Here is a 14,182-nt window from a genome sequence, read left to right on the forward strand (position 1 = left end):
GCAGCCTGAATTAGCGATTTCATACGCTGTGGTCGAGACTGTTTTCGCGAAGGGTTACGATGTTATGGTGACCAGATCTGGTAGCCGCGGGTGTCACAGGTTTGGAAAGTGTGCCGTACCACCCGCCTGACCTTCCCGCCTGCCATCTGGTCTTTGCCACAGCGTGCAGTTCCGCACCACCCCCCTGGACAGCACCGGCGTCCCGCACGTCCTGGAGCACACGGTCCTGTGCGGCTCTCAGAAGTACCCGTGCAGAGACCCCTTCTTCAAGATGCTGAATAGGTCCCTGTCCACTTTCATGAACGCCTTCACAGGTCAGCTGGCGTCTGGGACCGGGGCCGTGCTGGGCCTGGCTGCCGCACCCACCGGGATCCTCGCTGGGGAGGGGGGAGCCGGCAGCTGTGGACCAGCACGGATTTGCCATTCTCTAGTCTGCTGGAAGTTTAGTCTTCCAGGAAAGCCGCATGGGGGTCGGTTTATACAAACTGCAGTCTTAGGGGAGGGGCAGCTGAGATGTTTCTGGGAAATTTGCTACAAAATTTGACATCTGTAGCGTCACGTTAATGCCCTGGTGGCGGGGCTTGGAAACAGGGCAGCCAATAGACTGATGGTGTGCACGGAAGTGCGGTGAGGGCTGCAGTGAACGTGCATGGCATCAGCTCTCTGTAGATGAGGTCGTCTTTCTAGGCGCGTGAGGTGTGGCCTCTGCGCCCTGGGCAGTGAGGGGTCCCTGTTGGCGGGGGGCGGGGGTAGGGGGAGGCTGCAAGTGGCCAATGCCCCGGGAATCTGGCGAGTTTTAAAATCTTTTCATTTATACCCAGCTAGCGATTATACTCTGTACCCGTTCTCCACACAAAATCCCAAGGACTTCCAGAATCTCCTGTCTGTGTACTTGGATGCAACCTTTTTTCCCTGCTTGCGGGAACTAGATTTCTGGTGAGTGAGGGCAGATGGATTTGGACTTCAGTGTTAGAGTCCCTGTCACTGTGTAATCATTGATTGTTATTTAGGCAGGAAGGATGGCGACTGGAACATGAGAATCCGAGGGACCCCCAGACACCCCTGACCTTCAAAGGAGTCGTCTTTAATGAGATGAAGGGAGCATTTGTGAGTTTTTTCCTTTTGTAAAATTGTGTAGAAATGATATTCCCGTGTAAAATATTGGAACATAAAAAGGTCTGGGGGAGAGTCGACATTCTCTCATGTCATGTAATGTGCTTACGGCACGGGCCCCGTTGGACTAGCCAGGGGACTGTGCAGTGAGCACCGGCCATAAGACGAGATGGCCAAGCTCCCGATTTTCTAGGACCCGGTGTTCCAGACCAGCAGCTCCCCCACTGTGGTCTCGGGCCTGGCATCTGGTCTGCGGGAGTCTGGGAGATAAAAGTGCACGAGGCAGTGCTAGGACATGGCCATTTTTGCTCGTTCTTGCCCAAGTGCAGTTCCCGAGCCTGTGTTACGTGTTGTGCGAGCGAGAGCATTTATCGGATCCGGAAGCAGATAGGAAAATCCAGCGGTCTCCTGTTAAGCCAGACATTAGGAAGATTTATTTGCAGAATGTGCAGAAACAGTGCTGTTCTTCTCAGTGATATTTCTGCTTTGTTAAAAAATGTTTGCTAACGTGTAGTGATGGGTTAAGATCATGAGTGAACAGGTAACTTTTTTAAAAGGTCTCGGCTTTAATTTGTAACAGAAAAGCTATGTGTACACACACTCCTATGTAATCAGGAAACCCACCTCGTGGAAAGCTCTTTGGGGGCCTCCCTGAGTTTTAGGATATGAGGCTCTGGAGACCAGGTGGTGTGAGAGCCTCTCTCCGGGCCCCGTCCTCACAGTTCTTGGAGTTCTGCCCTGACGCGGGCTGCTTTCCTGCCCCGTGCTGCTTCCTTAGCCATTAATACTTGGTTCGGGCCCCGTGCCTTCCAGCACCTTCTGGAAATTCAAGTTAGAGTGACAGCCTTTGCTCCGGAAGCCCACGGACCCCCCCCCCCCCCCCCCCCCCCCCGCAGCTCAACGGCAGGGACTCTTGAGCACTGTTGTCCATGCACACCGCTGCCCGGCGCTCTGCTGTGCACTTGCTGTGGGCCATGCACACTGCATAGTGAGTTTTCTTTTCTGAGACACGTCATCCCTGGGTCCTGTGCAGAAACCCTGGGTGGACTCTGTTAGACAGTATCTGCACCCACGGCCTTGTTTACATGGTCACAGTTTGAATCACAAGGTGTTACAGGTGTATCGCCCAGAGGGTTAGTAATTTGCTGTGTTGTAATGTAACAGTGTGTGTTATTTTACACTTCTGTGTATAATTTTTTTCGTTTGAAGACAGATAACGAGAGGATATTCTCGCAGCACCTTCAGAACCGACTCCTGCCTGACCACACGTACTCGGTCATCTCCGGGGGCCATCCGTTGTGCATCCCAGACCTCACGTGGGAGCAGCTTAAACAGTTCCACGCCACCCATTATCACCCTAGTAATGCTAGGTAACGTTTCAGTTTTAAAGCTGAGTTAATGGTGGGTTGATTCAGAGTTGTTTGCATACAGTAAGTGACACGGCTTCTCTCACGTGTGGCCAAGAACTGTTTGCTCAAGAACTCTGTAAGGTTAGATGATTCTTAATGGATTGCCCCTCTCGCGTACGTGGACGCTCATTCTGAAAGTCTGCGGCAAGAACTTTTTATTATCTTTTTTTAAAGTTTTTTTTTTTTTTTAAATTTTGGGAAAGAGAGTGTGAAAGCAGGGGAGGGGCAGACAGAGAGGGAGACTCCCAAGCAGGCTCCGTGCTGTCAGTGCAGACCCCGACGCGGGGCTCAGTCCCACCAACCGTGAGATCATGGCCTGAGCTGAAATCGGACGCTTTAACCAACTGAGCCACCCAGGGGTCCTGGTGGTTTACTTTTAGTAGTTAAATTTGTGTCCCTGGAGCACAAGGATGTGCCCTGCAGAAGTACCGAATCCACACTCGCTGATGCTTGCCTGAAAGCACCGAGTTCTTCCTTCTGGATTTTCAGGTGGTCCCCGGAATGGTCATCTGGCTGCGTGTTTTGTACAGCTGGTTTTCTCCGTGTAGACACATCTGGCGGGTTGGTGTTGTGGGATCCTGTGAATATTCTGTTCCTTGTCTGTGCTTTTATTTACTTATGGACTGACCCATGTTTATTGCCTGGAGCACTTCCTTTCGTAGAGTTGGCAAAGTTTTCCGAAGAATTCTCTAATTTCTTTTACGTTTAGCGGCTGGACCTCGTGAGGAGGCACTTCCCTCCTCAGTAGGGGCCGCCGGGTCACCCTGAAGTACAGTCTGAGGGCAAGGGCGGGTGCCTGCTGCTTCCTTGGCTGTTCTAGGGGGAGATGGTGACGTAGCTCCTCCAGGGATGACAGAAGAGGCTTTGTTTTTATAGATGTTGGCCTGTTTTATTGTAATACCACGATGACCTCATAGAAATATTTTTGTATATGTGTATAGTTGAGATTATATAATCAAATGAGATCTGTTGTCTTTTTTTTTTTTTCCCCTTATGCTCAAATTGTTTCAACTGTGGCCCAAGGAAAGTCATTTAATTGCCTTCTCTTTCTTACGGCTTCTTTGGTCTTCAGTACTAGCTTCTGTGCCCCTGCCCTGATCCAGGCGCTTCTTGCTCCAGATCTGGGTCAGTTCTTCGTGTAAGGAGCCCTGCGGCTGCATGGAGGCAGCCATGGTCTTTAGGGCCCGGGGTCTCCATGGACGCCAACGATGCTGCTGCTTACTGGTTGTCACTCTGGAAACCACGAGTGGAGAGTTCCAAAGGATCTTTCAGATATTAGTTCTCAAAATCCGATTTATTGATCTCATTGGGATATAGCTGACAGATGGCATTGCGTTAGGTTTAGGTGTGCAGCAAGGCGGTTTGGGTCACGCGGGTCACACGCAGTCCGCTGTGGTGACCTGTGGTCACCATGCTGTCCTTTATATCCCGGGGACTCACTCGCCTTACAACTTCAACTTTGGACCCCTTTGACCCGTTTCGCCCACCCCCTCCTTCTGGCAGCCACCACTCTGATTTCCGTATCCGTGAATCTTCGCTCGGGGAACAACGTACTAAAAAAAAAAACAAAACCAGATCAACTCTGTCTTTGTGCCCTTTGCCCCCTGGATGAATGTGCTGTCTTAAAAACATGTAATCTGGAATTTGTAGGCTCGGTCTAAACTTTGTGAACTTCTTCAGTTGTCAGCGTGACGGAGGACTGCATTCCTGTAGCTAAGGCCGTGAAACGTTTTAGCGTGCAACTTACTTCGTTGCTGGAACACCTTTATATAGTATGTTTAAAATAAACTTTTGGCAGGTTTTCATTTAACTACATCTTTCTGCATGATTTATGTTGTGTTTGAGCCACCTATCTTACAACAAGATCAAAAGCCTGTATTTGGTCTTTGTAGTTACAATGTAAGTGAAAAAAATGTGTTTTTATACAGACTTCATCTCAGTATGGGACACATTCGTCATGAGCTGCTCTCGGTGCATAACTTCCATTTTTACATTTCATTTTAGTTCTACTCTGGTCAACGTCTCATGTTGTAGGAGTTTCAGGTGGACGGTATTGTGATTCAGCAGTTCCACACATCAGTCGGTGCCCATCGGGGCTCCTGTCACCCCTTTCACGCCCAGCCACCTCCCCTCTGGCAACCGTCTGTTCCTTTTCTGCCATTAAGACTTGTTCTGGTTTGGGGGTGCCTGGGGGGCTCAGTCGGTTAAGTGCCGGACTCTTGATTTTGGCTCAGGTCGTGATCTTGTGGTTTGTGCATTCGAGCCCCATGTTGGGCTCTTTGCTGACTGTGTGAGGTCTGTTTGGGATTCCCTCTCTTTCTCTCTCTCTGCCCCTTCCCTGCTCACATGCAAGCGAGCTCACCCTTTCCCTCTCCCTCTCTCAAAAGAAACTTAAAACTAAAAAAAAATAAAGACTTGTTTTGGTTTGTCTCCTTTTTTTCCCCCCTTTGTTCATTTGTTTTCTTTAAGTTCTTCAGATGAATGAAATCACATGGTGTTTGTCTTTCTCTGACTGGAGTATTTTCCTTCGCATTATCTTCTCTAGCTCCATCCGTGTCGTTGCAAATGGCGAAATGTCATTCTTAGCATTCCATTCTGTGTATGTGTGTGTATTAATATGCGCACTGCGTTTTCCTTATCCATCTGTCGGACACTTTGGGACTTCCGTAAATAATTATGCTGCAATAAACACAGGGGTACCTACCTATATCCCTTTGAATCTGTTTTTGTATTTTGGGGGAACTACTCAATAGTGTGATTACTGGATAATGGGTTCTTTTGTGGTTCAATACAAATTTTAGGATTATTGTAGTTCTCTGAAAAATATTGGTGCTTTGATAGGGATTGCATTAAATCTGTAATGGCTTTGAGTGGTGTGGACATCTTAACAGTGTTCTTCCAATCCCTGAGCATGGGCTGTCTTTCCATTTGTTTGTGTCGTCTTCAATTTGTTTCATCAGTTTTTTATATTGTCTTTGGAGTACATATCTTCCACTCCTTGGTTAAGTTTTTTCCTAAGTATTTTATTATTTTTGGTGCAATTGTAAATGGGATTTTCTTACACAAAATTTCTTTTTCTGCTATTTCGTTATTAGTGTATAGAAACGCAACAGACTTCTGTATGTTGATTTTGTATCCTGTAATTTTGCTGAATTCACATATCAGTTCTAGCAGTTTTTGGTGGGGTCTTTAGGGTCTTGTATTGCATAATGTGTCATCTGCAAACACGGAAAGTTTTGGTTCTTCCTTAGCAGTTTGGACGCCTTTTATCCCTTTTGCTTGTCTGAGTGCTGTGGCTTGGACTTCCAGTGCCGTGTTGAATAAATGTGTGGTGACCAGGGTGGACATTCCCATCCTGACTTTGGGGAAAAAGCTCATTCAGTATGACGTTAGCTGGTGGTTTTTCATATATGGCCTCTGTTATGTTGAGGGGTTTCCCTGAAACCTGCTCTGTTGAGGGTTTTTATCATTAACGGATGTTGTTCTTTGTCGGATGATCTTATGGTTTTTAATTTTTTTTTTTTTTAAGTTTATTTTGAAAGTGAGAGAGAGTGAGCACATGCATGAGTGGGGGAGGGGCTCAGAGGGAGAATCCCAAGCAGGCTCCACACTGGCAGCGTGGAGCCCGCTGCGGGGCTTGACCTCATGAACTATGAGATCACGACCTGAGCTGAAACCAAGAGTCAGACGTTTAACTGACTGAGCCACCCAGGTGCCCCTTTTATCGTTTCTCTTACTGATGTGTGATGTAGCACAGTGATTGATTTGTGAATATTGAACCATCTTTGCATCCTGAGAATAAATCCCACTTGATCACGGGGAAGAATTTTTTAAATACATTGTTAGATTTGGATTGCTAGTACTTTGTTAAGCATTTTTGTGACTGTGTACATCAGAGATAATGGCTGTAGTTCTCTTTTTGTGTGTGTGATATTTTTTTCTGGTTTTGGTATCGGGTAATGCTGGCCTCATAGAATGAATTTGGAAGTTTTCCTTCTTCATCTATTTTTGGGAAAAGTTTGAGAAGAATATTTATTAACCCTGCTTTAAATGTTTGGTAGGATTCGCTTATGATGCCATCTGGTCTCAGACTTTTGTTTATTGGGGGTTTTCAGTTACTGACTCAGTTTCTTTCCTGGTTATTGGTGTGTTCAAATTTTCTGTTCCGTTTTTGGTAGTTTATATGTTTCCAGGAATTTATCCATTTTTTCTAGGTTGTCCAATTTGTTGGCATATAGTTTTCCATAATGTTCTCTTATAATCCTTTGTATTTCTGTGGTGCTGGTTGTTACTTCTGTCTCGTTTCTGATTTTGTTTGAGTCCTCCCTTTTTTGATGAGTCCATCTAAAGGTTTATCAGTTTTGTTGATCTTTTGAAAGAACCAGCCCTTGGTTCCATTGGTGTATTCTATTTTTTTAGTTTTGTGTATCATTTATTTCTGCTCTAATCTATTATTTCCTTTAATCTACTGGTTTGGTGTTTTCTTTGTTATTTTTCTAGCTCCTTCAGGTGTAAGGTTAGGTTGTCTGTTTGAGGTTTTTCTTGCTTCTTGAGGTAGGCCTGTATTGCTATAGACTTCCCTCTTAGAACTGCTTTTGGTTTATACCAACCAAAGGATTGGACCATTGTGTTTTCATTTTCATTTGTTTCCATGTCTTTTTTGATATCCTCTTTGATTTCTTGGTTGATTCATTTTTTAGTAGCACATTATTTAGCATCCATATATTTGTGCTCTTTCTGGTTTTTTTCTTGTGATTGATTTCTAGTTTCATAGTGTTATGGTCAGAAAAGATGTATGGTATGACTTCAGTCTTTTTGAGTTTGTTGAGACTTGTTTTGTGCCATAATATGTGATCTATTCTGGAGAATATTCCATTTGCACTTGAAAATAATGTGTATCTTGCTGTTTTAGGATGGAATGTTCTGAATATATGTTATATCCATCTGGTCCAGCATATCATCCAAAACCACAGTTTCTTTTTGATTTTCTGTTTAGATGATTTGTCCATTGATGTAAGTGGGGTGTTAAAGTTCCCTACTATTACTGTGTTCCTATCGATTACTTCCATTATGTTTGTTATTAGCTGCTTTATGTATTGGGTGCTTCTGTGTTGAGTGCATTAATATTATAGTTGTTATATCTTCTTTAAAAAAATTTTTTTTAACACTTATTTTAGAAAGACTGCAAGTGGGAGAGGGACAGAGAGAGAGGGAGACACAGAATTGGAAGCAGGCTTTAGGCTCTGAGCTATCAGCACAGAGCCCGATGTGGGGCTCGAACCCATGAACCGTAAGTTCATGATCTGAACCAAAGTCAGACACTTAACTGACTGAGCCACCCAGGTGCCCCTATAATTGTTCTGTCTTCTTGTTGGGTTGTTCCCTTTATGATTATATGGTGCCTTTCTTTGTTTCTTGTTACAGACTTTGTTTTCAAGTTTATTTCATCCAATGTAAGTATTGCTACCGTGGCTTTCTTTTCACTTCCATTTGTATGATAGATGTTTCTCCATCCCCTCACTTTCAGTCTGCAGGTGTCCTTAAGTCTGAAATGAGTCTCATGTAGGCAGCATATAGATGGGTTTTGGTTTTTTACGCATTCCATCACCCTGTATCTTTCGATTGGAGTATTTGGTTATGTATATTCAATTATTGATAGGTATGTACTTACTGCCAGTTTGTTACTTGTTTTATGATAATTTTTCTAGTTCTTCTCTCACTCTGGGTTGGTTTTCTTTAGTGATATACTTGGATTCTTTTTTGTTTGTTCTTTTCACATCTGTTACTGGATTTTGATAAACAGTTACCATTAGGTTTGTATATGTCCTCTTTAGCACATAGCAGTCTATATTAAGTTGATGGTTGCTTAAGTTTGAACCCATTTTTTATCCTTCCCCCATATTTTGGGTATATCGTGTCATACGTTACATCCTTTTATGTTGTGAGTCCCTTGACTGATTTTTACAGATACACTTGTTTTTACTGCTGTTGTGTTTCTTAATTTTCTTACTGTCATTAATGGTCTTTCCCTTCCACTCAGAGTCCCCTTCAACATCTTGTAGGGTTAGTTTAGTAGTCATGAACTTCTTTAATTTTTGTTTATCTGAGAAACACTTTATCTCTCATTCTGTTATGAATGATAGCCTTTCTGGACAGAGTATCATTGGCTGCAGATTTTTTCCTTTCAGCACTGTGAATACGTCATGAACCTCCCTTCAGGCCTGCAAAGTTTCTGCTGAAAAATCCACTAACGGTCTAACAGGGTTTCCCTTGTATGTAACTTTATTTCGTGACTTTTAAAATTTCCTCTTTATCACTTTTTTTTTCTATTTTAATTACTAGGTGTCCTGGTGTGGACCTCCTTGAGTTGATTATGTTCGGGGCTCTCTGGGCCTCCTTGATCTGGATTTCTTCCCCCAGATTAAGGAAGTTTTCAGCTGTTATTTCTTCAGATAACCTTTATGCCCCCTTTTCTCTCTTCTTCCTCTGGAATCCCTAAAATGCAGATGTTAACTACAGTTGATGATGTCACTGAGTTCCCTAAGTCTGTTGTCGTTTACAGAATTCTTTTCTCTCACCCGCTCAGATTGATTGATGACTTTCCATTGCTCCGTCCTCCAGGTTGCTGATTCCTTCTTCTGCTTCCTCCAGTCTGCTATTTCTCCCACCTAGAATATTTCAGTTTCACCTGTTGTGCTCTTCATCTCTGATTGGTCCTTTTTGGTCTGTGCTGGGGCCTCACTGAGGTCTTCCTCTCCTTTCTCAAGTCCAGGGAGTGTCTTTATGACCATTACCTTCAATTCTCTAGCAGGCACGTTGCTTTTCTCCATTTTGCTTAGGTTTCTTGCTGTCATTTTGTCTCCTTCTTTCAGTTGGGACACATTCCTGTGTGTCCTCATTGTCTCGCTCTCAGTATCCGTTCTGTGTGAAAGTCAGCTGCGTCCCCCGCTCTTGAAAGTAGTGGGCAGGTGCACACTTTTAACAAGGCGACACTGGTCCTCTGCCAGAGGGGATGTGCTGCCGTGCAGGAGACCGGGGTCAGTTGGGGAGATCTGCAAAGTGCGCGTGCGCGGGGCATGCAGTCTTACCAGGGTGCGTGTCCTCTGCTGGAGGTGATCGGCTGCTGTGGCTGCCACCCCTGTAAAGCATGCATTTAGGAAACACGGTGATGGGAAGGTGTGCCCTGGGCTCCTGTGGGAGGGGATCCCCAGCACTGGGGCTGAGGCGGGCGGCGGGGGGGGGGGGGGGGGGGGGGGGTGGGGGGGCACAGTGTAAGCAGGTCTTTGCTCCTGGCGGAGTCTCCCGTTGTCTCTGTCCCTCGGGACACGCTCTGACACCCTCCTGCCTGCCCCTCTGTTTCTCAAGCTGCTGCTTCTTTGCATTATCTCCACTGGCTGTTTGTTAGGCCCTCTCTTCAAGGGCAGGGACTCCGCTTCCTATCACCTCCAGGTTCTCCCAGAAAGAGCCTGCCAATTTTTAAAGTTCCAGCTTTAGGTCTCGCTAGTTGTAAGAACTCGTGAGATCCGTCCCCTCTCATTTTCAAAGCCAAATATTACGGGGATTCATCTTTCCATGTGCTCTCCCCGGAGTGACAGTCTGTTTCTGTCCCCTCTCCCCGCCCATGGGCCCTTCCTCCAGCAGACGGTCTGCTGGTCCATTTAGCTTCCCACAGCGGCTCTGCCCCTCCTTCCCTCTTCAGTGTGTACTCTTCTCTGTGTTTAGTTGTGGCGTTTGTTCTGGCAGTGTGCGCGTGGTTTCCTGGGTTACTTACCTAGATGGGACTAGATCTGGTTGTGTCTGTGGGATGAGGTGAGCTGAGGGTTTTCCTACTCTGTGTACCTTCCATTTTATACGGAAAGACATCTGTGTAGATTCCCAATCGTGTAAACTGAGCTAGACTGATATATTCTCTCAACATTTCAGGTTCTTCACTTACGGCAATTTCCCGTTAGAACAGCATCTGAGACAAATTCACGAAGAAGCACTGAGTAAATTTGAGAAAATTAAGCCAAATACCTCAGTGCCCACTCAGAAGCCTTGGGATAAGCCAGTAAGTGCCCCATCCAGAGAATAGACACTCAGTACATTGAAATGGAGAGCCAAACTGCATACTAATCACAGGATTTTCAAATGTTGAGGGCTCTGCCTTGAACGTAAGAGCTTCTTGAGTCTAAGGAACAGTTATGTGTCTGAAAAGAAAGTTAATTTAGTGAAAAGCATCTCCTGGGCCACGTTATACACACACAGGGAACTTACTAGATTAAACCTAGTCTTTCTTACTCTGTCCCTACTTAAAGCATCGTGTCACTTTACAGAGGGAGTTCCAGATAACATGTGGCCCAGACGCACTGGCTGCAGATTCCTCTAAACAGACAACCGTCGGGGTCGGCTTCCTCTTACCAGAGTAAGTGTCCACTGTGAACTGGGGAAAGTGCAGGTTAGCAGCTTTGGAGGTGAGTTTTCCAAGTGTAAATGGGTCGGCGGTCGGAATTTCCAAGTCCAGCAGCCGGTGGATGTCAGGGAGGGCTTTAGCAGCATCTGGGGTGGTTTGGGGGAAATCTCTTTCACTAGCTATCCAGAAAAATGTAACTTCTCTTCTCGCTGCTTTGCAAAGCTTATTTCTGTGGAGAAAGGTGGCTCGGACAGCGGTTAACATTTGTGGGGTGGGATCCCCGACGCCATTGAGCGGGAGAGGAGCACAGCGAACGCTGGCTTGACAAAAACGTACGACACACACAATCCTGTAGTTGTGGAGATGTGGACACGTGGGGCACGCGGGCAGGAAGGGGTCCTCCGCCGTGCTGCTCCTGTCGAGGTGTAGACAGTGCAGTTGTAATTGGGATGATATAGGTCGGAGTGCTTGGCACTCCGCACTTCGATATGCGGCTAAATCAGCTTCATGGTTTGGGACCCCAAAATAATGCGGTTTACTAGAACTTTGCAAACCAAAAAAAAAAATTATTCTGTCTTATCCATGTAAGTTAAAAATAGAGGTTAAAATGTAAGAATTTGTATTAGGTCAGCTTTGGAAATGAAAGTCGATTTATTGGTGATTTTAATGACTTTGAAAACATTAATGAGGGCCAACGGTTTCCCTTTTTCTCCCCTGCCCTTTGCATTAAGCATCACTGATACGTTTGAAGCCTTCACGTTAAGCCTTCTGTCGTCCCTCTTGATCAGTGGACCTAACTCCCCCTTCTACAAAGCATTAATTGAATCTGGGCTTGGCACAGACTTCTCTCCTGATGTCGGGTAGGTTTCACGATCGGGTCAGTAGTCGCGGTTGGGGCCAGTTTTGACATTTGACGGTGTCTGGACACATTTTTGGTCGACACGACTAGGGAGGGGTGTCGGCACCTGGGGGGTGGGGTTAAGGATGTAGGATGCCTGACACCTCACAGTCGCGGGACGGTTCCGCTCCCGCCCCAAGCACAGAACTGTGCCTTAGATTGTGGGTCCAGGACAGATAATTCCATCTCCTGGAGGGGACGTTTGGAAAAAGAGAAAAGAAAGATCGCTTGTTCAAGATCTCAGGATGGCATACTGCTGCCCGTTTGAAAAGCCAGGTTGTTAAATACTCTTTCAAATCTTAAAATTTTGTAAAAGCGCAGCCGTTCTGTTTTTAGATTTAATTTTGCCATAACTCTATAAAGTTCAAATTGTATTGGTTTTTAGAAATGTTAAGTGGACACGCGTGTGACAGTGAGCACGGGTGTGCGCGGACCAAATGTCCGAGAGCACCGCCGTCACGGGCTTTTTCTTGGAGGACTCGGGAGCCTCGAGCGTCCGTGGCTGTGCGGTCGAGAGTGCGTGATCTTCCAGCGAGCACACCGCGCGCGGAACGTGTCCGCGGCTGCCGCACAGTCTGCCTTTGTGTCGTAGGTACAACGGCTCCACGAGGGAGGCCTACTTCAGCGTGGGCCTGCAGGGGGTCGCCGAGCAGGACGTCCAGGCCGTCCGGGACATCATCGACAGGACCATCGAGGAAGTACTCCAGTGCGTGAGGCTGCTGGCTGTCGCCGGGCCGACCTTCTCCATCCCTGATGCTTTCCACGCGGGACCCCCCTCCCCACCCCAGCCGCATCGTTGGGCTTTTTTCCTCATAAAACGCGTATTCGTCCACTTACGGTTGTTTAGTGCCTCCTTGCAAATCATCATCTCCGTTCTCTGTTTTTTAGGAAAGGATTTGAAGATGATCAAATAGAGGCTCTTCTACATAAAATCGAAATACAGATGAAGCATCAGTCTGTCAGCTTTGGACTCACCCTGACGTCTGTGTGTAATTTCTCACCTACCTCCTTCCTCTCGTGCTCTGTTTGTGGGTTTTGTTTTGCTTTAACTTTCATGACCAATGGGTATTTGACAGCTGAGGATACAGATATTCACAGCGCCTCTCATCTGAACCTTGAAAGCTGTGCCATTTTGGATCGGATATGTTTACTTTTAACTTAGTTTTATGATATGTTGTGTCTTTTTACCAGTGTAATCGGCTTTTTGGTAGCTTATGTTTTAAGGCAAGATAAGTTGACACAGAATACTTATGGATAGAGGTTTATAACTGTTGACTGTTGGTAATTATGCTTCTAAAAATTATTTCAAAACCCGTTCTTTATTTTATTAAGAAAAAACAGATCTGAAATGTTCCTGACCAAAGAATGACTTAATCTTTGCTTTGAACCGTCATCTGTGGTATTTTTAGCCACAGAAGCTGGTGTTTTAGTAAAATGTCCCATTTGCTGTTTACTGAGCAAGCGCAGAGCTCACAGAGTGAGGCGCACTGTGGCTTTGAAATTCTCGGTTGCAGTACATTGCTCCCTGCTGGAACCACGACGGGGACCCGGTGGAGCTTCTGAAGCTGGGAAGTCAGGTGGCTCGATTCAGGCAGTGCCTCCGGGAGAATCCAGAGTTCTTGCAAGAAAAAGTAAAACAGTATTTTAAGGTAAGAAACTTGGAGGATTTATGTGAATGGGGACAGCCTTTCTTAATTATTAATTAATGCTCATAATAACTTTAAAAATGTAGTTTTCCGGATCCTGATGCAAGTTGGCTTTGTACGTGAATACCTGAGTGTGTTTTTTTACAGAGGAATATAGGTGTGCGTGTGTACTAATTAACAAAACATCTGCGGGCATTTTTTTTCTGTTTTGTTGAAAGAAAGGTTAGACCATTCACCGCAGTTTTTTGGAAGGTTTTGATAAGAATTAGTGTTCCCTTGTCATTCAGAGTTTGGTGGAGTTCACCGCGAAGAAATACTGTACTGGGATTTTCTTCATTGGGAGTCTTTTGGTTTTTATTTTATTATTTTTAAATTTTTTTTGGTAAACGACTGACTCAGTGTCCTCGGTAGTTACTGATTTTCTCAGATTTTTCTGTTTCTTCACACTTCAGTCTGGGGGGTGTGGCTTTAGGAATTCGTCCATTTCTTCTAGGTTGTCCAGTTTGGCGTGGGATTGTCCAGTATTCCCTGGCATTCTTATTCCCTGATCTTTCTGATTCTGGTACTGTTGGTGCTAAGGCACCCCTCTCCATCTCTGCGTTTACTTGTGCCTCCCTTTTTTCTTGTCTGTCTAAAGGTCCGTCACGTCCAGCAGTCTGTGTGAAGAAGTCTTGGCCGTGATGTAATTTTTATCGTTTCCTTTATCCTGCTAGCTTTGTTTTGG

General features: G+C 45.5%; 1 protein-coding gene across 3 annotated transcripts in view; it reads left to right on the top strand.

The window, feature by feature from the left end:
* The window catches only part of PITRM1 (pitrilysin metallopeptidase 1), a 43,720-nt gene that overhangs the window by 5,781 nt on the left and 23,757 nt on the right, over nt 1-14,182 (top strand). For all 3 annotated transcript variants that reach the window (XM_047848066.1, XM_047848068.1, XM_047848067.1), the window contains exons 4-13: nt 163-314; nt 822-936; nt 1,011-1,107; nt 2,323-2,483; nt 10,446-10,572; nt 10,838-10,926; nt 11,646-11,774; nt 12,405-12,518; nt 12,701-12,797; nt 13,327-13,461. In XM_047848066.1, the coding sequence (XP_047704022.1) occupies nt 163-314; nt 822-936; nt 1,011-1,107; nt 2,323-2,483; nt 10,446-10,572; nt 10,838-10,926; nt 11,646-11,774; nt 12,405-12,518; nt 12,701-12,797; nt 13,327-13,461 (1,216 nt within the window). The remainder of the gene's footprint in view (nt 1-162; nt 315-821; nt 937-1,010; nt 1,108-2,322; nt 2,484-10,445; nt 10,573-10,837; nt 10,927-11,645; nt 11,775-12,404; nt 12,519-12,700; nt 12,798-13,326; nt 13,462-14,182) is intronic.

This window comes from Prionailurus viverrinus, unplaced genomic scaffold, assembly GCF_022837055.1.
Source record: "Prionailurus viverrinus isolate Anna unplaced genomic scaffold, UM_Priviv_1.0 scaffold_51, whole genome shotgun sequence".
NCBI classification, from domain to species: Eukaryota; Metazoa; Chordata; class Mammalia; order Carnivora; family Felidae; genus Prionailurus; species Prionailurus viverrinus.